This window comes from Halyomorpha halys, unplaced genomic scaffold, assembly GCF_000696795.3.
Source record: "Halyomorpha halys isolate HHAL.00 unplaced genomic scaffold, Hhal_1.1 Scaffold596.1, whole genome shotgun sequence".
In the NCBI taxonomy this organism is placed as follows: domain Eukaryota; kingdom Metazoa; phylum Arthropoda; class Insecta; order Hemiptera; family Pentatomidae; genus Halyomorpha; species Halyomorpha halys.
In genome coordinates, this window is record NW_027106269.1 from 373,514 (window position 1) to 396,038 (window position 22,525).

The 22,525-nt window shown below is 31.1% G+C and overlaps 2 protein-coding genes across 6 annotated transcripts in view; both read left to right on the top strand.

Moving 5' to 3' along the window:
* Window positions 1–2,187, top strand: part of Oseg5 (intraflagellar transport protein Oseg5) — a 29,872-nt gene extending 27,685 nt beyond the window's left edge. For all 5 annotated transcript variants that reach the window (XM_067044632.1, XM_067044633.1, XM_014426836.3 and 2 more), the window contains 4 exons: window positions 331–453; window positions 543–682; window positions 1,004–1,127; window positions 2,088–2,187. In XM_067044632.1, coding sequence (XP_066900733.1) covers window positions 331–453; window positions 543–682; window positions 1,004–1,127; window positions 2,088–2,159 — 459 coding nt within the window. In that variant the 3' untranslated portion in view covers window positions 2,160–2,187. The remainder of the gene's footprint in view (window positions 1–330; window positions 454–542; window positions 683–1,003; window positions 1,128–2,087) is intronic.
* Window positions 2,188–10,491: 8,304 nt separating this feature from the next.
* Window positions 10,492–22,525, top strand: part of LOC106684643 (G-protein coupled receptor Mth) — a 137,000-nt gene continuing 124,966 nt past the window's right edge. The window contains exon 1 of the mRNA XM_014426851.2: window positions 10,492–11,728. Within this exon, the coding sequence (XP_014282337.1) occupies window positions 10,498–11,728 (1,231 nt within the window). The 5' untranslated portion in view covers window positions 10,492–10,497. The remainder of the gene's footprint in view (window positions 11,729–22,525) is intronic.

The following is a 22,525-nucleotide window of genomic DNA, read 5'->3' on the forward strand; positions in this document are numbered from 1 at the left end:
CAGAATTTTTAAAATAAAATAATATTATTATATTTAATTTTGTTAATGCTATATTAGCATTTACATTTTTTTTTTTTTTCCTCGATATTTTGTTACTTTCATACATTCCATCAGTATTATTGCCCCTAATTGTGTCAGGTTTTATTATTTCTCTTCAACAAAAAAAAAGAAAAAACTATAAGAGGATTTAGTAGCACTGCACTATAATAAATAGCTATTTTTTGTTGTTTAAATTTACTAAATTATATTCATTTAAAAATGGGATTAGATAAATAAGTGTAATAAATTATATTCAAAGACTAATATTTAAAAAAAAATATTTTTCTGTAGGATGAAGCATTATGGTCTTGTCTTGCAATCATGGCCACTCAAGCAAAAGACATTGAAACAGCTGAAACGGCTTATGCTGCTATAAACTTTTATGATAAAGTACTATATATCCAGCACATTAAGGTGTTATATATATATATATATATATATTTTTTATTTTCTATTTTATAAAAATTGAGAATGAATGTACTATTGAGTTGAAATTATTTCAGCAAAATCCAATCAAGGCAGTAAGGATGGCTGAAATGTCACTTCTAGGTGGTAATATACAGGAAGCTGAAATGATTCTACTTCAGAATGGGATGATTTTTAGAGCCATTATGTCAAATATTAATACCCATAATTGGGAGCGGTAAAAAATAACTTTTATTAAAATTTATAATTACTCTACTTTTTGTTATCGAGACCGAATAATTTGAAGATTTTAAAAACCTTTTTGCTAATTTAATTTATTAAAGACCCTGTAAGAAAGTTTTGTTACAGAGTAATATTGGTAATTAACCGTTTATTGCTTTTATAAGATTGTAGTAATTATCATAATAAAATATTAGTATTTTTTCATTCTTTTCCTTTCTTGCCTTGAGGCTGTGACCTGTTTGGAAGGGAAGGAAAAATAAAATTATTAATGGAAGATTTTAACACAATTAAATAAAATATTATTACTATTTTTCAGTGCCTTAGAAATTGCTGTGAGACATAAAACTCACATAGATACAGTTTTGTATTACAGAGAAAAATTTATGGAAAGATTGGAAAAACCTGAAACAAATGAAAAGTTTAAGGAACTTCGTGCTAATGTAAGTAGAAATATTATTACAAAAAAATACTTTATTTAAAAAAAAAAAATTAAAATTAATGCTTTATTCTATAGACATCTTGAAAAAATTCTTGAAGTCAGAAAAATAAGGTACAAAACAGTGGTTGAAACTAAATTTCTCTAGAATGATTTGTAATTTTTTCTATTATTTTTAAATTATTAAATTTTTTTAAATTATGAGATATAACGGTTTAAGCGACGGAGATGCACTTATTTAGGTTTTTATGAGTAAGATATTATACACATATAAACCTGGCTTCTAAAATTATTTACACAGAAAGAGTTGCTGATTTTCCACCTAGATTTAGTCCTGTTGACCCGACAATTCCTCGCATAACTGAGGAGTACTACTTTAGCATTTACTTATTATTAGGAACTAATTCATTACTGATGGTTGCCAAGCTTGGCCACACTGTCCGAGTGGAGTATCCTGACTCTTAATATTAATTTAGAAGAATAATATCAGAATTACATATTTAATTTACAAATATTCATGCTAAGCAAACTATGTTTTAATGCTTTTACTATTATTTTTGTGCTGTTTACAATTTCTATGAGTTCTCAATTAAAAAAGTTAAAGGTTTTTATATCATTCATTTACTGCAACATTGTCTTAGCTTGAAAATCATAATTTTATAATACTGCAGGGAGAATAGTAGTGATGTAAGCTTTTAATTAGAGATAGACATTTCTTATTATAGTTTCCTAATCCCTAATTTCAGTTATTACACATGGTCAATCATCGGTCTTCCAGTATTAATATATTGCATCACCTAATTATTAATTTTCTAAACAAGAAAGACCTAAAAACTTTTTTATATCCCATTTTATTGCTAATATTTTTGTAGTATTAAATATACATACACACAAATTTTGTCAAGCAAAGCCATTTTCGTTTTTCTGATTGTTTTATTTATCTTGATAAATATCTGTATTTCAGGTTGATATAATTGCAGATCAGGTTGAGAAAAAAGTGGCCAAAGAATATGAAATGGAAAAAGAGAAGAGTTGAAAGTTTTAAATTAAAATTTGTACAAATTTTTCATTTTAAAAGATAACCCTTCACCTTTAATGCTATTGAGTGTTATTTTATCTGTTTTCTTTTGTTGTTTTTATCTTTATCTTTGTTATTTTTGTTTTCATTTTATTATGTTATTCTTGTTAAAGTGTCATATTTTATTATTGTTATCTGAATATTGTTGATAAATGTTGGTTATTATTATACCGATATGTAATCACTTTTAATGAATTTAATTACAAAAATAAAGAAAAATTGAAAAAAAAAAAATGTAAATAATGAAGTTGGCTATAGTTTGTCTTTAAAATGAACTCTAATAACATAAAGTATTTAAAACTGATTTCTTACCCTTTATCTACAAATAATTCAGTATTTAGATAGGGCTGTAGCTAGGAAATGGCGAGATATGCCCCTGCCAAGTTAATTTGTCAAGTAATAGCTTTTCTTTGATAATAACAGTATTTTTATATTAAAACAACAATCAATTTTACAGAAATTCTGAAGAATTGTTCAGACCTCCCTGGTATTGAAGGGCGTATAAGGGCCTTACTGTGGCCCAGCATGTAGATCCCCCAAGGGTTTTGGTTAAACCTCCTGCTGGAAACCAGCGGTGAAATCGATTTTGTGTTTTTTATATCCCAAATCCAGTGCTTTAACAACTAGGCTCTGATGGCTATATAATTTATTTATTTAAATAGTATACTCTAGTATGAATAATTTCTATTTACTCACATACTTACAAAATAAATCTTGAAGTCTCTAATATTTTTGCTTATGCATTCAGAAAAAGGTTTTTTTTGTCAAATAAATATTACATGGGTTTGCCTCAAATAAATGTATTCAGCTAACTGTACCATTACTGTTTTGAGGTCTATAGAAGCCCAACAAAATATCCTTTTAATCTTTTCCTAACCCCTCCAACAATATTATGATTAATAATAAGAAAAAAATACAAATTTTTTTTAATAAAAAAAGTATGCAGAAATAAAAAGTTTGAAAAAAAATTTGTGAAAAGAAATTACGATAGGGGTTAGTTCTTCAATAATTCTTATAGCAGTTGTATAATAGGTTCAATTGCTTCTACAAAAAGTATCTATTTGGTTGTCCAAGTAATACTTACAAATACTTTTTGATTTGTCTTAAACTTTTCCAAACGTTTTTGATGGATTGACCATTTGAATTCACTTCTTCTTCATTGTTCTTCCCTCTAGGTGGCTATGTCAGGAAGTAAAAACATAAAATTAGCTGTCCTTCTTAGGTCCTCCAGACTTCAGAAAAGCTTGGTCCTAAGGTTTGTGAATTGGGGCCATATCTGCCCCTGCATGTCCTCTATCAGCTGGCAGCTTTGTAGAATGTGCTCTGTGGTTTGTTCATTTTGGCTGCATTCATGTAGAGGACTGGGTGCTATCTTGAATGTCCTGAAGATGTGTGATTTCAGAGATTATGTCCAGTTCTGAGGCGAAAAATGACGACCTTTTCTCTTATGGTTAGCTTGAAATAATCGTAATGGGGATTGTGATTTGGATGACTTGCTATCTGAATTCACTAAGGGTTGGCAAGAGCACGCTTTATTGTCCAAGAGCCCGGGATTTGATAGAAAAAGGAAGTTATTTCATCCAAATTTTGTATTACTTGAAAACTATACACAGTTAAGAGCCAAATTTATATATGACTCTGTCATTCATACTAATACCTATCGATAACGTTTAATATCCCAGAGACTTGGCACTGCTAGAATTGGACAGCCCCGGGGTGAAATCTCGCTTCACAAGAAACATTTCTTTTGGAGGCAGAAGATAGAAATTTACATAGTGGAACTATATTAGTAGAATCATATTAGTGAAAATGAATATCGTCTTTATTCCTCTGACTTCTCTGGTTTTCTCTTCCTTCCTCTACCTGTTTTATTTTTGTAGGACCCGATGGTGAGTTTGTAGTCTGGGCTTGAAAATCTCTTCGTATCCACAGGAATAGCACCTGGTAGAACTAAGGTACCTTCCTGTATGACCCGGCGGCTGGCTACCATTCGGGCTTGCGTTCCTACTTTGTACCCTGTTGGACGAGGATACCATCCTTGGAAACTTACAGCTGTCCCCGAATGGCTCATCTTATCTATTATTTTATGAGAAATAACCACCATTCAAAGTTCCCTTGAGTGTCTCAGTTTTGAAAACGCACTCGAAATTAAAATCGGTTCTTTTCGAACATTCAGCCATGTATAAAAATATTTCATATAATTGTTTATTAAAGAGTTTACGAAATAGTTGAATGAATTCAATCAAAATTTGTTTTTTTGCGTCAGTTTTGGAGACGCACCTGCGTGGGTCGTCTTACTGATTTTTCACTCTCGTCTCATTGCAAGCTTCACGTTCGTCCGTTTAATAAAAGTTTCATTGTCTCCTATTCTATAAGATAAGCCTGTCTATTAATATAGGATTTCGGGAAGAGGGCGGGAAGGAATGGTTCCCTTGTTGGTGCTATGAACAAAGTTATGAGAAATCAAATGATCGTTATAAGTGAACATTTAAAATTATAGACCATGTCTACACTAATTCCCGACTTTTCTACATCGATACGTTAAATCGTTTAATTAAAAAAGTTAAAATTAAAGACGATTCTATTGCGGATGTAGTGTATCAAGGAAAACGCTGCGCGCATGCAGCTCAAAGCGCATGTGCAAGCCAAAGTACTGGATAGAATTAGATAAAAAAGACAATGCCATTATTAATCTATAAATTTTCTTCAAATTTGGACCAAATTTAACGAGTCGTTTTCGAAAAATAGGTATGGCAAGGAAAATACGTTTATTACTTATTTTTTAATTTTTAAGTTTGTTCGTTTGTTCTACATCATACAGCCTTGTTATCTGAGGCGTGCTCTTCTTCTTTGGCCGTCCAGTTTTCCATAGAACATCGTGTTGGGTATTCTTTGATTGAGCATTCTCTCTACATGTCCTGTCCATGTTAACTGGACTCTTTTCACTAATGCTACAAACAGTTCCGTCAGCTCCTTTTCGGTTCCTGTTTCTTCTTCAAATCCCATTTTCAGAAACGTCTTCCTATAATATTAGACCTGAGGGGGCTGGATGTTCGAAGATGGAGGAAGAGAGCAAGAATGGTTGGCTGTGGTGGAAAAGGCCTAGGTTCTTGTAGGACCGTAGTGCCATAATTACAATAATAAAGGAAAATAAGTTTACCCATTTGTAAGCGAGAGTCGTTAACACAATCTGATCAAATTGATATAGGACTCAACTTACTACAAAATTTGGGGCAATCTGGGCAATAGCCGTTTTTGAAATTCAATTTTGCCAAGAAAATTTCACTTACGCATGGGTAACATAAGTGAAATTAGTCAACAGAATCTGACAAAATCCATATGGGAACAACAAGATACTAACGCGCACACCTCCTGAAAAATCTATCATAATTAGATTAAAGGTTCGATGGACTTTACTCGTACACAAAGATAATTACAAACAGACAAACATGGAAATAATGCTTCCTCATTACATAAGGTGTACAAAATTTGTATTAATGGTGGAAATAAAAAAAAAGTGTCAGAATCGGAAATTTATGCTCTTGAGCGAATGGAAGTCGATAATTTAGTCCCAATAAAATCAGCAATAATGATAGTGTAAGTTATAAATCATAAAATAAAAGACCTACAGGGTGTGTGTCCCGCTATAACCACCAGTTCACGCCTATTAAATTTTTGAAAATTTGATTTGATTTTCGTCGTATTAGTAGGATACTAAGGTACTAGTGTACTATCGAAAGATCAAAATTGTATTGGAATTCAATTCGCATAATAATCCCTCATCATAACTTAAATTTCCTCGACTGAAACGATTTTGATCAGTAGGTTTTTTCGATTTTTCGCTTCTTTGTATACAAATCAACCAAAAGAGTCAAAATTCTTTGCTGTATTTGGTGATTCACGGCTTCAGAACTCTTATTTTGCTTCTTCCCATGGTGCCTAATCAGCAAAGGGAAGCGTTCAGCCACAGGCTCCAACATTCTCTATTAGCAGCTAGGTTCCTGGCCTGACAAGGATCTTTCCTTGCAAAGCCTGTCGACATACTCCTGGTGGGACATCATTGGTCGTCTACGCGGCCTTCTGTCATCTGGTATGTACTCCATTATCTTTAGCGGATCCCTATGTTCCTCCATCTTAATGATGTGGCCGGACCATTTCAACTGCCGTGTCTGCAGAACCTCCTTCACTGAGGCAATCCCCAGCTTCTGGCGTATCCTGTCATTGCGGACACGATCTCTCCTCGTCTCCTTACCGTTCTTCGCCGAAACTCTTCAGAACTCGATGAATTAAAAATGCGCTTGTTAGAACTTTCCACAAAAATTCGACGTATGCTGGAGAAGATTAAAAAATTACTGGTACTCCTAAAGTTAGACGATCAATCCCATAAATCAAAAACTAAATAAAAATTCTTAACATTTTAGGGATTAGGGAGGTGAACATGTTTAGACGGACACCTTAAATGTATATTGTAGTATTACTACTTTCATTATATTATGGTTCATAATATCACTATAAATGTCGACTTTTGCTCACTAGGCTTAAGAGATATGCAAACCCTTGATGGATTGGAAGAATTTCATGTTATAACAGTTTTTTTTTACCAATCGTAGTTAACCGCTATCCGCGAAAGTACTGAAAGAATTATAAGACTCACAGGATCATGGTGTTGAATTCCATTGAAAATTAAATGTTAACTCTATACTTTACTTCATTGTGCCAATATTTTGTTTATACCATGATCGGGGGTAATTAATTGTCTTGCGGAGTTGGCTACCATATTTGCATTAACTAGTAGTCCAAGAGCTCAAGAGGAGAAAAAAAAACAATAGTTATTTCACTCCAATGTTTTTATCAATTTAATGAGAAGTATATTAAGTTTAGAGTCTAAATTGATCACTCTTCCTCATTGTAGTTCGGGGGAATAAAAAATGGCGGTTTTACCGAAGATAAAAAAATCATTTCTGTAGTCCTTTTTAGAAAACAAAGTGAGTTATTTCTTTTCAGAAAATGGTGCTGCTTTTACCTATACTGTAAAAGGAATTCAGTAAGTATCATTAAAAAGTAAATATTGAAATATTTAAGAATCATGTACCTTGAAGTTTATTTTATTTTAGAAAAATCTAACATTTTCGCTCATTCTTCAATCAGAGCTTTATATCCTTAAAACTACCTATGACACAAAAAACCTTTAAAGCACATTATCTAATGTAGAGTAAATTATTTATATCTAATAGTAACTGAGATATTCTGTCTTAAAACCAATTTTTTTCAAAATATGGAAAATCAACATTTTGTGAATTTATTTTGGCAAGTATCATAAAAACTACTACTTCTATGTAGATAAACGTTATAAACTATTTTATAGTACATTCAAATATGTTTAATTTGTGTGCTGACAGACATTAATTGATTTCTGAGATATAGTTTTTCAAAAACAATAAAAATTATCCAAACTAAAAATCAACATCTTATAAATTAATTTTAGCAAATATCATGAAAATTATTACTCAAATGAAGATTTTGTAATATATTAAACTACTTTTTATTTGAGTTGTAAAAGACATTGGTAAAGTACCCAAAGTAAATTCACTAACGATTTTCTTAAGAAATGTTGCTGTTTAAAAAAATCTTTATCTCGGGAACTACTGAACGTAAAAAGCTGTATTAGGGCTTTTATGTCAGAAAATTTACTTTACTTTAAATGATGTTCTATTAGGTATGTAATAGCTGTGAAGAATGAATAAGAATTTGATTACTGACAGATACAAATTGACATTACGGGGGTCTGGACTGTCTGATATTGTGAGGCCACCCTTGGTTTCGGCTGGATACTGCAGAGGACTTTGGGAAGTTTGGAATACCCCTAAAGAGATAAAAAGAATCAAAAGGCTCTCTAAAACTATAAATTGTTCTGTGATGTATAAGTTTTTTTATTTAATTTTTAGAACAGGGCTATAGGATGTGGCCCCATATGTTCATTGATCTACTCCAGCTCTTGTTATTTTGAAGTCCTGACTATTTTGTAGGTAATTTGCAGGTTTTCAATTTATTTGATCCAGAGTAGGAACAAATAAAATGATATTACAATATTTTATGTAAAATATATTAAAGCTCATATTTAAGACAGAAAAAATATTATTTAGTAAAAATTAGATCTAAACAACAAAGATAATGTCTATGTACAAAAATTGTTAATTTTATTTGACATATGTAAAACCCTATCCTTTTTGTTTCAATAGAGGTGATTTATAGAGAGCCATTCTTTAATTATACCTCTGGTTCCAGGAGTTTCTGTGCCTTGAATATTTGCAAGCAACATTTCATTTTTTATTTAATTTTTAAGCTATTATCAGTATATAGTATTTTAATGTTGTAAGGTCAAGATCTGTTGGTGTGGGGAATCCCTGAAACAAACAATTTTATCTATCATTTTAGATATGGCTTTCATTCATCGTCTTAGATTGATTATATATATGACTGATATTTTTGTATTCTAATAAACATTTCCCTGAGACTACAGATTGAATTGATCATATTTTGGTATTCAAATCAAAGATTTTTTTTATCAGTAAAAGAACTTATCAAGTATTTCAACTTAATGCATATATACATACACATATATGTAATTTCAATGCTTAATTAATGCGAATTAATAACAAATTACTCGAAAGAAAAAAAAAGAACATTATTTAAAGAAAAATGGATCAGTTCCTTATTTATTTCTTAACTCAGTGGCATCTTTTCTCATTGGTCTACTGTGATCTGGCCCAGAGAGCCCCTTGGTCCATATGGCCTCCATATTTCTCTGATTCGTTAAATTAAAACGAATCAAGAATGAACTGCAAAATATGATTGTTACTAGAAATATCTTCATTACTGATGTCATTAAAGAACATTGTTATTAAAATAATAGGTTTTGAAACAGTAATTCATAATTTTGCTTATCCAAAATCTAGAAATGCACCTTTTGTAAATGTTTAAGACTTTTGTTAAATGTTTATTGCTTTTATTACTATAAAAAATTTCTAGAAGTTTATCATTGCAGTCGATAGAAAGTGATGTACTTACAAAAATAGGCTTTGAAGAAGTGATTTATGATTTAGCTGGTCAAAAATCACGAAATATACTTCTTCTAAGTGCTTAAAACTTTTCTTAATCCAATTAACTTAACTAGTGTATTGTTAATACTGTTAGTGACTCGAAGCTACTCAGAAAATAAATTCTAATTAATAAATAGAGGCCCCATATTATTAAGTGCCTGAGGCTCTCACTTTTTTAAAGATGGCCTCTACTGTCAATGATTAGGAATGCACTGGTTATAGTTATTCTTGCTTTTTGGAAATTAAAAAATTATAATAAAGTCACACACCATCACATAAATATCTTTGGAAGTAATTAATATATCCGAAAACTTGATATTTTGGAGTTGATATACTAGAATCTACATTTTAGATGTCTCTAAAGGTATTGTGAAGGTATTATTGATTTTTAAATTATTATTTAAGTGTTCCATAGTTGTAATTTTATAAAAGATTGTTGGTCGGTGTTGAGGTTGTAGAAAGTCTACCTAAGATGATTTCGATGTCTGTCTAGAGGGGTTTTAACATTGAGCTTTTACATAAAACAAACTAGTCATGAAGCTGAAGTTCTATTTGAACTATTGAAATTATTTCATCTTAAGTTAAATAATTATAAATAATATGACTGCATTTTGGAATGTCCTAATATATTTATAATATTGAAATTGATGCAACCGCCAAGAAGCGCATTAAAATAAAAATTAATTTATGAATGAAATATTGTGTGTCAAGTGTATAAAATATTATTTCTCGGTAATATACTTCAGAAAATTTAATTTTAATAGAAACTGTATGTATATTATAAATTTCAATTTTACAAAATCAGTTTTTTGGCCAAATTTATTGAGAATCAGATGAATTAATCATTCGTTCTAACTCAATATATCTTATATTACTTCATTTTTTTCTAATAAAAATCACGTTTTAAGTTTTACAAACCATATTTCATTGATTTTCTTTATAGCTTTTAAATCACAGAAAAATGTTAAGTATGTCCTGAGTAACTTTAAAAGAAAATTATCTTGTTTGAAGTGGGTCAAAACATCATTTTCAGTAAAAAAAAAAATATTATACACTCCACAGGTATCTTAATGTATAAGACGTTAATTTAATTAGTAGGGTTGTTTGAGCATCCCCTTAAGATAAACAAGCCGGCGGGAAGGGAGGTAGGTGAGGTCTATTATTAGAGGAAGAGCGTCAGTCAGCGGCCGGCGGTCATGCTGCTAGGAGTGTTCTTGCTGCTCGCCCCGGCGGCGTCGCTCATCATGTCCGTCAAGAAGTGCTGTCCACAGGGGTCTTCGCTCATCCTCTCTCCCCGCCAAGTCCATTGCCTCGAGTCCGCTCACACTTGGCATTACATGAATTTCACGTTCGGTTTCTCCGCTGAATGCAATATCACGTATCAATTGGCTGTCGAAGGGACCAATGCCTCCTGCATAGACAATCAGAACGGCACCGACTCAATTGTTGCTTTAAATTGTGGATCAGATGAGGAAGGCTTTGTCGTTCCCAATGTCAACTACCTGCGAAAATGTTGTCCTATCAACAGGACATATGATTCCTTCCTTCAGACTTGCTGGGGAGAGCAGAATCCATCTTTGCCTACACCTCTTCTCAATGTTCTCATGCATAATGCAGAAGGAGTCGTTGATGTTGAAGTAGGAGTACCACAGTGCTCTTGGGACGAAGTAGTTGTAGATCATCTTGTTCCAGTAGGTAAAGTTTACCGCCACCAATCTGCTTCGATTACATTTGAATCAGGTGGAAAAAATTATACCTTGAATCCAGATGAAATATGTGTGGATAGAACCGAGAAGCAGAACCAATTGGTAGTGAGGACTTGCGAAGATCAGAGGGTCGCTTGTAAGAGCAACACTTGCATTCGGAAATGTTGTCCAGAGGGTATGAGTTACTTTGAGGAATTCTCGACTCAATGCCTTCAGTCGAACAGGTCTATCCGGCCTATGAGAGTTTTTAACGAGTCTGGCAAGAAACCGAAACCAGTTGCTCCGAGAAATCCAGCCTATTGGTATGGAATCGATTGTCCATTCGGTGGCAAGTATTTGGAAGAAGTAGCAGAGTTTTATCACTTGGACCTCGATGGCTCTATCTATGCCCCTGATGGTACCAAAACAGAACTTGGATTTTTTTGTGTAGAAAATGTGTACAACGCAAATATCACGATGTATAAGGATGGAGACTATGTATTTTTCTGTTTTCCACAAGTGGAAAAACCTTTTCTACCACTGTGGAATACTCTGGGCATGATGATATCTGCATTTTTCCTCCTTCTGACTTTATCCGTTTACTGCAGTCTTCCTAAGCTTCAGAATCTGCATGGAAAAACATTGATGTGTCACGTGGCCTGCCTTTTCGCTGCTTATTCGGCCCTGGTTACTGTCCAATTAATAACGGATCAGCTGCTGGCTCAAGTCTGCGTCATTATGGGTAATTATGTCAGATTTTATTTGTTTTGTTTGGAAAGAATCTTCAACTATGTATTTATGCTTGTCTATGTTACTGACATCTAAAAATATTTCTCATTGCAAATGGAATCGTGTAAGACATTTGAATTAATCTTTTTTTGTCTGGGTTATGCTCATTATCAGAATTTATTGCTTGATGAAGCTTATCAGGTTCAGTTGTTAAGTAGTTAATGACATTAATAAAATTATTCTCTGCTATCTTCCAATCTAGTTTATCCGTAAGTGGTTTACACACTCAGATATTATGTACTTCAGTTTATGAACTGAGGCTACTTTATTTTATTTTTCAGCCAAACATCGGAGAATTATAATCATCTGTTTTGGTGACTTTTCTAATTCAGAGGGCTCATATATTTCAAAACCTAATACATATTCCATCTTTTACCTAACTGATTCTATAGAAATTAAAATTGAAGTGAATATTAAATATTAATTAATAGTTATAAAAACCTTCTTTATTATTTTATGTTATTTAAAGTACAAAAATATGTTATTTCTAGATTTTAAATTTGTTTTATCAAATACTTTCTATGCACCACGGTTTCAACCTTATTGAATTTAGGTTAAACATACCTGTTTCATATAAGTAGTGATAACGTGTTCAAATGCATCTAATTACCTATAGAACACCCCAAATTTATGTAAAAAAGACGAATAAAAAACAAAAATAAAACAGAACAGTTGGCGGAATGGCTTTAAAGTTTGATGGTTATTAATTAAATAATCCCAAGTACAATAAACTGTATCCTTGCTAATATTGGTCCGATTTAGATGATTTTCACTTTGTCTCGAAGAGAATATAACCATCAACCAAATGCTTCAGAATATAATATATATTTTTAGGTATAAAAACTAATATTGGAAATCTACTATGACTAAATAACTATCATTATAAATTTTAGCTAGATAAAAATTGTTATAGCAAAGATTCAGGACATGTATCTATGCAAGCTTTTCATAATACGCTTACTGCTCCGTTCCTATGGGTCATAGGATGCTGTATAGCCAAAAGACTTTCTCAATCACCGACCTATCTAACACACGAATTTTGTTGTCGGACTCGTAGCTCCTAAAATTAGCATGTCTAAACAAACAAACTCTTCAGCTTTATTTATTGCTATGGATTAAATATGTTTTAACATATCTATTCATTTTAGAATAGGATAGTTTGTACTGTTGAGGGCCTGGAGGATAAATGAGAACTACTGAAACCTTAAAATTACCGATATTACCAAAAGTCAGGGGAAAAAACAACTGAGGAGGTTAGTTAAATATTTACTTTGCTCATCATGTAAAAAAACATTTTTGAACATTGGTCAGTCTGTTTTGCGTTTTTGGCCACGGTTACTGATAGGAACAGGTGGCCGACTTAATTGTTTTGTTTTGATAGGGTTCCTGATTTCTGTATAAAAAAATGGGTGTTATATCAGCTGCGTGTTTTTCTTCAGACTGTAGAGTCAAAACGGCTCTAACGATATTGACGAAACTTAAATCTTCTACTTAAAATCCTTCAACTTTCCATATAGCTGCTCAGGAATTGGAAAGACGAGATCGTGAAATTTAGTTTATTTTGTTGACGTGCTGAAGATGCGCGATTGAGATTTTTTTCACTGGTAACTTCATATTTTTTTTAAAGCAAAAGTTAGCTGAATTAATGGACATGAAAATATCGATTAATTTATCCATCATCAGTCCGCCAACACAATAAAGCCAATCTCACAAAATGTTACATCTTTGCCATTATACTTCCGGAGCAGCGACACAACTCATAACAGAAATAGCTCATTATAACATAACAGTTATATATTTATAATCTTAAAATTCTTTCTTGAGACTGGCAATTTTTTACTAAATAATTCAAAACACTATCCAAATTATAGTCTCAAAACTTTTATTTCATTTACACGTCCAACGTTTCGGCCAATTCGGCCAACTTCAGGGACAATCTACTTAATTTTCTATGAAACATATCATTTAATCATTTTAAAAACTTCATACAGGCTATTCTGCCCAGGTCAAAACATTTATATCTAATAAGTCAAAAATACATTAAAAATCACAGTCAAATCATTTCTCTTTAACCACTATTAATACACTTTTATTTCAACCTTTTTGGTTGTAGATTGTCCCTGAAGATGGCCGAATTGGCCGAAACGTTGGACGTGTAAATGAAATAAAAGTTTTGAGACTATAATTTGGATAGTGTTTTGAATTATTTAGTAAAATAACAGTTATATTCAAAAAGTATAAAATTTATTGTAAATTAAAAGCATATATTAACACTTGTAAGATAGTTAAGTTTTCTAAAAAAGATTAAAATGAGGCCTGTTTTAGCAGAAATAGGTCTTAGTACTGTTGTATTTACTTTTGCTATAACTTAGGTAAGGAGAATATAGTAACGTTAACATATTTTCGCATATGTAAGTTTTCGCAGTTTTAAATGGATCTTAAGTCCAAAAAAAATTTTTTTAGCCATTGGTCAGTCTGTATTTGAGTAACTGTTGCACGATTATCTCTTCACGGGTTGGCCGATCAGTTATCAGAGTCTAAGTCTGCATTTTTCTTCTAACTGAAAATGGCATTTTTAAACAGGCATTTGAAAGAGGAATGAATTCTCAACTAAAAAATCAGATTGTATTAGCAATGGTAAGTAGTAATGGAGTTTGTACACATGTTTTAAAATTATTTTCCTTAGCTTCTAGTCAAACAAACAAAATTAAAGATACTTCCGAGAAAGGCATTTTGGAAATTCGTAATTTACTTCCTGCCAAACTATTTCAATGAAGATTTTTCTTCAAGACTTAGCTGATATTAAAGACCATTTAATTGTTAATTGATGTACCATGTTGAATTAAATCATGAAACCGTCATCAAGAAAATAGAAAAAAAAATGTCACAAATTGATTATATAAGGTGACACTTCCGGTCAGATATTTTTCACACAACTCCTCACACAGGAATAAATAGAAGATAATCTAGAACAAGAAAATGAGAAACATATGAAGGAAGTTCTTCGGTTGGCACTAAGTTTTAATTGGTTAAAATTAATTTATCTCAGACACTTTGTAATTGATAATATCTGGATAAGATCTCTTCCAGTAGTTGCTAATGATAGGCCATTGCAGGTGGATATTTGTTATTAAAAAAATATCTATGAAGAAAGAAATTGTAATATATTAAATATTAATCAATCATTTCTATTAGGATAATATTTGTGTCCAACCTGACAAAAAAATTTTTCTTTTAGAAGACAAGATTAATGAAAATATTTCAGTAACTTCTTGGTGATACATCTGTCCTAATTAAGTAATTTCAGTTTCAGACAACATTCATTTCGTTTTTGAACTAGGCTGTTCATGTACACACCTACAGTGGACCTACAGACCATTTCTCAAGACTTGGTTATTTGGACTGAGGGGATCACCAAACGTGTATTTCCATTGAAAACAGTTATTCGAATTTTTTCATAATCGCAGCATTTCCCCTGGCTAAATAGTTCATATATAGGTAATTGAAGTATAAATTTAAAAAAATATATCCAAAACTTATAAACTATTTAACCTTTCCTGTACTAGTAAACTAACAGTGTTATCCTAAACTAGTAACTCATTCCCTCCTTACTATTCGGTTATATGGTCTTCATTCAGTCTAGTATTATAGTATATAATGATTCCGGATTTACTCCATCTTCATCATGGTTCGGCGGTCTCCCAGGTACATCTAGCCTTTCTTTCTTCTACTCTGGTCTTCTAAATAGAAGTGGGCTGATTCCTCTGGTATTTTTCATCCATATATTAAGTAACAAAATAATGGTAGTTTTCTTTGACTACCAGCGGTGGAAACTCATTTTCCGTTAGGTTTTGAAGTTCGGTTTCCAGTATACATTGGAATTCAGTGCCTCTTAAGCAGGTCCTGGCTACACGCCCGGCAGACTCCGGACCGCTTGGTGTATAGTAGATCTATAGGTTTTCCAAAGTTGTGTAGCTTGACGCACAAATACCATACCTAATAAGAATTTGGAAATCAAAAAGTCATGGAGAGCCCAATTTATTGTCTAGCGTGATTGGACGGTGGGGAAAAACTAAGTACTCTCCTTTAAGTAAGAAACCAACCGTTGGCTCCATTCCTAAGTATTTCTTGAAGTTCTGCCCATGCCTTTAATTTTAAAAGTAAATTTGCTCACATCTTTTCGAAGGCACAGAGCGATAGGGGTCCATCTTGCAAAAATCTATACCGCAGGTTAAAACCTGCTAATCTACTAAACTGTCTATCCTTTCCTAAAGTATCTACCCTTTCTTAAACTACTGAACCACTCGTCTTTTATCCTTTCCTTTTCTAGTAAATTAACTATACTTTCCTGGACTTCCGATCCTTTCCTTAACTACTAAGCAACTTATCCTCACACCACCAGCATCAAACATTTTGCGCTTCCATGCAATTGTGCCATGATCCTTCCTTCACACTCTCCCCGCCCCTTAACAAAAAAAAACAAAACAGAAATAAATAAAAGATAATCTAGAAGAAGAGAATGAGAAACATTTGAAGGGAATTCTGCAGTTAGCACTAAGTTGTAATTTGTTAAAATTAATTTCTCAGAAACTTTGTAACTATAATATCGGGAGCCTCTTCCAGTAGTTACAAAAATGCGCGATTGCAGCTCGTTTTTTATTTATTATAAATGAATTAAAATTTAATATGTTAAATATAAATCAATCACTTCTATTAAGATGATATTAACATTTTTATTCAGAGATCCTATTTATTTTAGTTTTTGAATTTGAACTTCAGGAACTGAAAATGTTTTAGAGGAGCGTGTTGCGTTAAAACCAAGCTCTCGAAAAAATAGAATAACTGAAAGAGGCTATCGGAAAAGTGAATCATTAAAAATATAAATAGAAACTCTTAATCACATTGATACTTCCTTCAATATTACTTCATACCTCTACCGGCTGTTACTTTCAACCAAAGTTTGCCTAATATTTCTTTAAAAATTTTACCCAGGAGTATTTTCCCTATGTGCACGACTGACTGAATGAAAAAACTGTTGTTTTTTTTCGGTTTCTGATAAATGATGGGTCATGACATTCAGGGTATGATAACTGGCAAAGGAGATAGTCGCGAGGAAGCTAGATATTGACCGAGTAAGGACTGTTTTTTTTGCGAGCACCTCAATAATTTCAAGACAAGATAGATGATATTTGATTTTTATTTGCCATTTAGGAGAATAACTATTTACCTCAAGGTTTACTGGAAGGCAATAAATATAAAGAATATTTCAAATCTAAATTAAATTAGTATATGATTGGTTTATATTCGAGTAAGAATTTTTCAATCGTTAATTATGTATTAAATTCTAGGTTTTATGAATAAGGAATCGAAAGGTTCATTTTATTTTTTACTTAATACAAGATATCAGTGTCAGACATCGCAGTGTCAAAATTTTTTTTAAGTTGGAAATTTAATTTCCAAATTCATCATTTTTTTTATCATTAGTAGTATAATCAGTAGCTGAATTGGTTACTCAAACTTCTTAGAAACATAATTAGACAGCTTGGAGAGCGAATTGGTTAAATAATATTTTTAGTTAATTTTTCATGAAAATATTTTTTGTACTTGTAACAGATACGTATTTTATTTTTATTGTATTTATTTGTATTACATCAATGACCCTTAAGATTTAGCACCAAATCCTATAAGGTCAACATTGGGAATAGGAAGAGCATATATCTACCAGTCAACATCAGACAAGAGAAAAAAAATATCAGTAACGTACAATTACAAAATATGATATAAAATTTAAAAAAATGATATAATATAAGATTAAAAATATATGATTATTAAAATATAATGAAATAATTATATTACAATAATAATATAAAATTTATTGATTGTATCCGTCCTTCATGGTTTCATCCTCTATCGCATGTTAATGTTCTTCAATTAAAAAACCGTCTAGAAATGTTTTAAAAATGCTTTTAAACATGTTGTTTCTTGCAAAAACTGGCCAGCATCTTGAACGCTTAGCTTAAAACACCTCTAGATCCAATCCAATCAGAGCAGAGCATTCGGGCCCTGTGACCCCTAACTATTTCGCTAAACCTTTGGTTGAGTGTTTACTATTTTATTTTAGTCCTTGTTTTAAAACAAGTTTTTTTCCATCACCTGGAAAATGTAACTTAGTCAGCCTGAACGAATTTATATCTTATATATTATATTTATATATTAAAGTTAGTCTAAGATTCTCAAGTAATTTCTGTTAATGGGTTATGATTTCAAACAGTTTGAAAAAGACGATTGTAAAAAGTTTATCACTCTCTGAAAGCCTAATATGCAAGAGTTTTCTAAATGGTGGCCATATACTGTTAGGTTTAATGCTAATAACTCATGAAGTATTGCTAATAGCTTAATTATCTAAATCTAGATATAAAATTAGTTCGTGTACAGAAGTATATGTCATCCCAGGTAATAAATTTACGATTGTGTTTTCCAAACATCTTTACCTAAGAATATTGACAGAAATTAATTTTAGTGACCGCAAAATTGTAACCTGATTTACCGCATAATAAATAAAAACGGAAGATGATCGGATACGGTCCAAAAAAAAGAAAGAAAAAAATCTTAAAAAGTATTTCAACTATTTGAAATTTAGTAATAATAACACCAATTACAAATGGTCCATTTTACTCTCAACAGTTTATTTTAATCCTCAACGTTTCTGCCATTATCAAGAAGACAACCTAAAAATTGTTTTCACATTATTACCGTATTTACACTCCTCACTTAAAACCAATATTTTTTATTGGTCAAACCTCAATTATTGACTAGTTACAATTCATTAAAAAAAACTTTCATTTGTATGCTAATTGCCCGTGTCAATATAATCATTAAAAACAAAATATCAAATTAATATCATACCAGTTTCAATTAAATTTTTGTAAAATGGCTATTCTCTTACAAAATATGCAGTCTCAATAAAAAAACTATTCTTTGAAAATTGTTTTCCCGTTTTTACTAAACACTTTTAACACAGGTTTAAAATAAACTGTTAAAGGTTAACTGGATCATTTGTAGTTGGTATTATTATTAATATAAATCACACTCAATTAATTTATGATTATATTAAATTAGTTAACTAATATTTGAGTTTTTTTTACCCTACTTTGACCACTCTCCTTTTTTAAATAATAAATTCACAATGTTGCAATCTAGCAAATAAAGAAGGATGCTACATGATTAGTATAAAGAAACATAGTAAATATATGTAAATATAATTAAAACTATTTTCATACAGATGAAATAGCCATTAATGCTAGCTACTTTCGATGTACTAAAATTTTATTAATAAATTAACGGTAATATGATTCGGCTCGTTCTCATTCATATCGATCTCCATAAATTCTATATCCTTTGTGTCCTTCAAGACATTTGCTGTTAGCTAGTTTTAACTTGTATATCCTGTATGCATATAAAATGATTTATTAGTTAATATTATTATTCATGCACATGTGATAAAAATATCTACCGGGTGCTTAAACTTGGAGTGTGAGGATTGTTTATGATATAGAAATGCATAACTTGTTCGTAAACAATCTGGCCGGGACAGACGGGCAGGCTGTTCCCTAGCCGATGAACAAATATAAATATAGATAAATAGAGAATGCTATCAGATGGATATTTGCACAGATGACTTCCTTTTGGATCTATTCCTGGAGGGAGAGGCTATCACCGATGTGTCCTGCAGTGTTGACACTCTGCTGTTTGCCCCCTGCCTCGAGATTGGCAGTCTTAAGGCAATGGTCAACATGGGCTATTGGGGTTATTGAAACTGCTCATCTCGGCACCTCGTTCCTCGGTTGCCATTCCTTCCAATTTTTTTTTAAAACAGACATTTCTATGTTAGTCTCTGCGGAAATACTTCCCCATCCTGATTTCCCAAATGAGCCTTTCAGTTGACAGATCGTATCATTAATTTAGATTTCATCATTTTTAAGAAAAATGCTTTTAATAACATTCTTGTCGAAAAAATTTAATATTTTTCTGTCCAAAAACAGAAATATAAAAATATAGCAATTTACTAAAATTTATATTCTGCTCTTAACCATTTATTCAATACTAGATTGTTAAAGAATAAATATTAAACTATTAAGTATGATGTTATTCAGTTATTCTGTCTAATACAGGTTAAGTGAAATTAAAACATGATTATCTAATACCTCTGATGACTTGAAACCTTTAATTTCATTTCCAGAAAGGAAAAATTCACTGCGTATGTTTCCTCTATTCTAACGTCTCTACACCTTTTAAATATGAGTTTTTGATCTTTCTCCATTATCTTCTTCGACTTTATGTTACATTTTTTTTTTTTATTAATCTTTGGCTTTCCAATGAAATAAATTAAGTCTTCATTACCACTTTTATTTTCGGAAGTGTGTTTACAACTTCTAAAATATTAAAACGAAAATTTTGCTGTTAGGCATATAACTTCCCTAATTTTGTAATTTCAGTTTCGTACGACATTTTGTATTTGTGCTAGGCAGTTCACATACGCACCGAAACTCGCATCGCTCAAGGACAGATACACACGGGTACATTTTCCATTTCTTGAGACTTGGTCGTTTAGAATCAGGGGAACTCAAAATTTATTTCGTGGAAGGACTATCCAGAAAGGAGTTTTTCACATGGGTAAGCAAAAATGGGTAGTTGACGGAATTTGATAAAATTAATATTTGATCCAATGTAAAATAAAAACAAAACAAAAAAACTGTTAAGTTTTCCCAACCTTTCATCCAAATATAGGTCAAATACAGGGTCGTTTTTTAAATATATGTGTCCCAGGTAAAATAAATTTACAATAAATGGGATCAACTAGGTACTAACAGACACCATCCTCAAGAATTTCATTAAAATTGGATTAAAGGCTCGAACGTTTATCCCCGAACACATATTTGGCTACAGACAGATAAACATACAGAGACCGAAGTAAGTCATTAAATATAAAATATAGGCATTTGCGCAACCATTACATATATCCAGAAAAGTTTCAAGAAAAAGAATCTTTAAAAAAAATAATAATTCTGGGATAAAAATGAAAATATTCATAAAAAATGAGCGAAATAATAATGAGGAAGTTATATCGATCCAAATGACTTTTTAGTTTAGAATAAATAAGTTTGTTGAATAAATATATGCTTTTAAGAAAAATTAATCTATAATAAATAATATAACATAATTTTATGATGCTCTGACAGAGTAGCCTTACACATAAATATGTACAATGTTGTTTATAGTATAAAGATTAAAGAGTGTTGTTGAACTCTGTAGTGTTGTGAGAGAATATTTAACCTGGTATTGAAACGTCTTATTTCCGTAAACAATTTAGAGGTAGGATGTTTTAGGTATGTTTTTTTTTTTTTAACCATATATTATTTTTCAAATTTTTATTAATTTATTGTCTCAGCTCATAACATATATCATAAAAAATATACCATTTTTACTGCTATTTAATGAAATGTACAACAATATTTTAGATGAAAATATAATGAAATTTATCAATTTTAATAAAGAAGTTTCTCTCTCAATCGTTTTTTCACGAAGCAGTTTGTACAGTTATTGATCATAGCAAGAAAATAATAGTAATGATTTGTAAATGTCCTCTCTCCATTTACCAACTTTTAGAATTACCGCCGAGGGAAATTTAAGCTTAACAAGGATGAAGAAACCTTTTGAATTCAAATGATATTCCCCTTTGTTGGGAATATTTTTCTTCTTACCCCTAAAAATAAATAAAATTAGCATTCCAATGCTGTAACAGTGAAGCAATTCCTTTAGCTCTTTATCAGATTCTTTCTTATCTTTTCATTGCCACTATATAATTGTATGTAGCCACCTTTTTTTCTTAAAGTTCATTGTTTGATTATTAACAACTTTTTTCCACCAATCTCTACCACCATTATAAATATGATTACTTCAGATATAGGAGAAGATTTAATGATCTTTTTTCTTTTCTTTCTGGGTGACTAAATAGTCTTCGCTCTTCAATTCTTTATTTTTATCAATAAAATAGTTTTTTAGTCGTTTCGGATCGTCTAACCATCTTCAGACACTAAATCTAAAAATTGTCACGAAGTTTTTGTTACAAATAAAGTCTTGAATAATGGCCAATTTTTTTTTCTATACTATTAATTTATTATCATGGATAACTTTGCATAAATTTTTCACTTGTTATTATAGCTTGAACTTTTTCCATTCCTAATTGTTTTATTTTCATTGAAATCCTTATATGGCTACTAAGAAATTTTGTCATTTTTTTAAATAACTTGTAACCATTTGTAACCAAAAAAAATATTGAAACCTTTATATTTATAAAAATTAATTTAAGTTATGCAAAATGAAAAATTAATAGTGAAGAAGAATGAAATGTGGACATTTTCCAAAACTTTAAATGTACCAAAACCTTTATAACTATTTTTAGAATAAGCATCTGAAGATGGACGGACTGTCCGAAACGTCGAAAGGACTATTTTATTTATATAAAATTTGCAATAAAGAATTTAAGTAAGAAGGGTATTTAATCGCCTTAAAAGAAAAAAAAACAGAAAATTACTTAATGCTTTGAATGACAAAAGACCGAATAAAGCTTATGTGACAGAAAGTTCATCTTGTCTTTTAAAATATAACGTATGTTATATATAATAACTGAAATAGGCCATTAACTAATAAAAAAGAAACTATAAACAAAGAAATTATTTTATCGGACGAT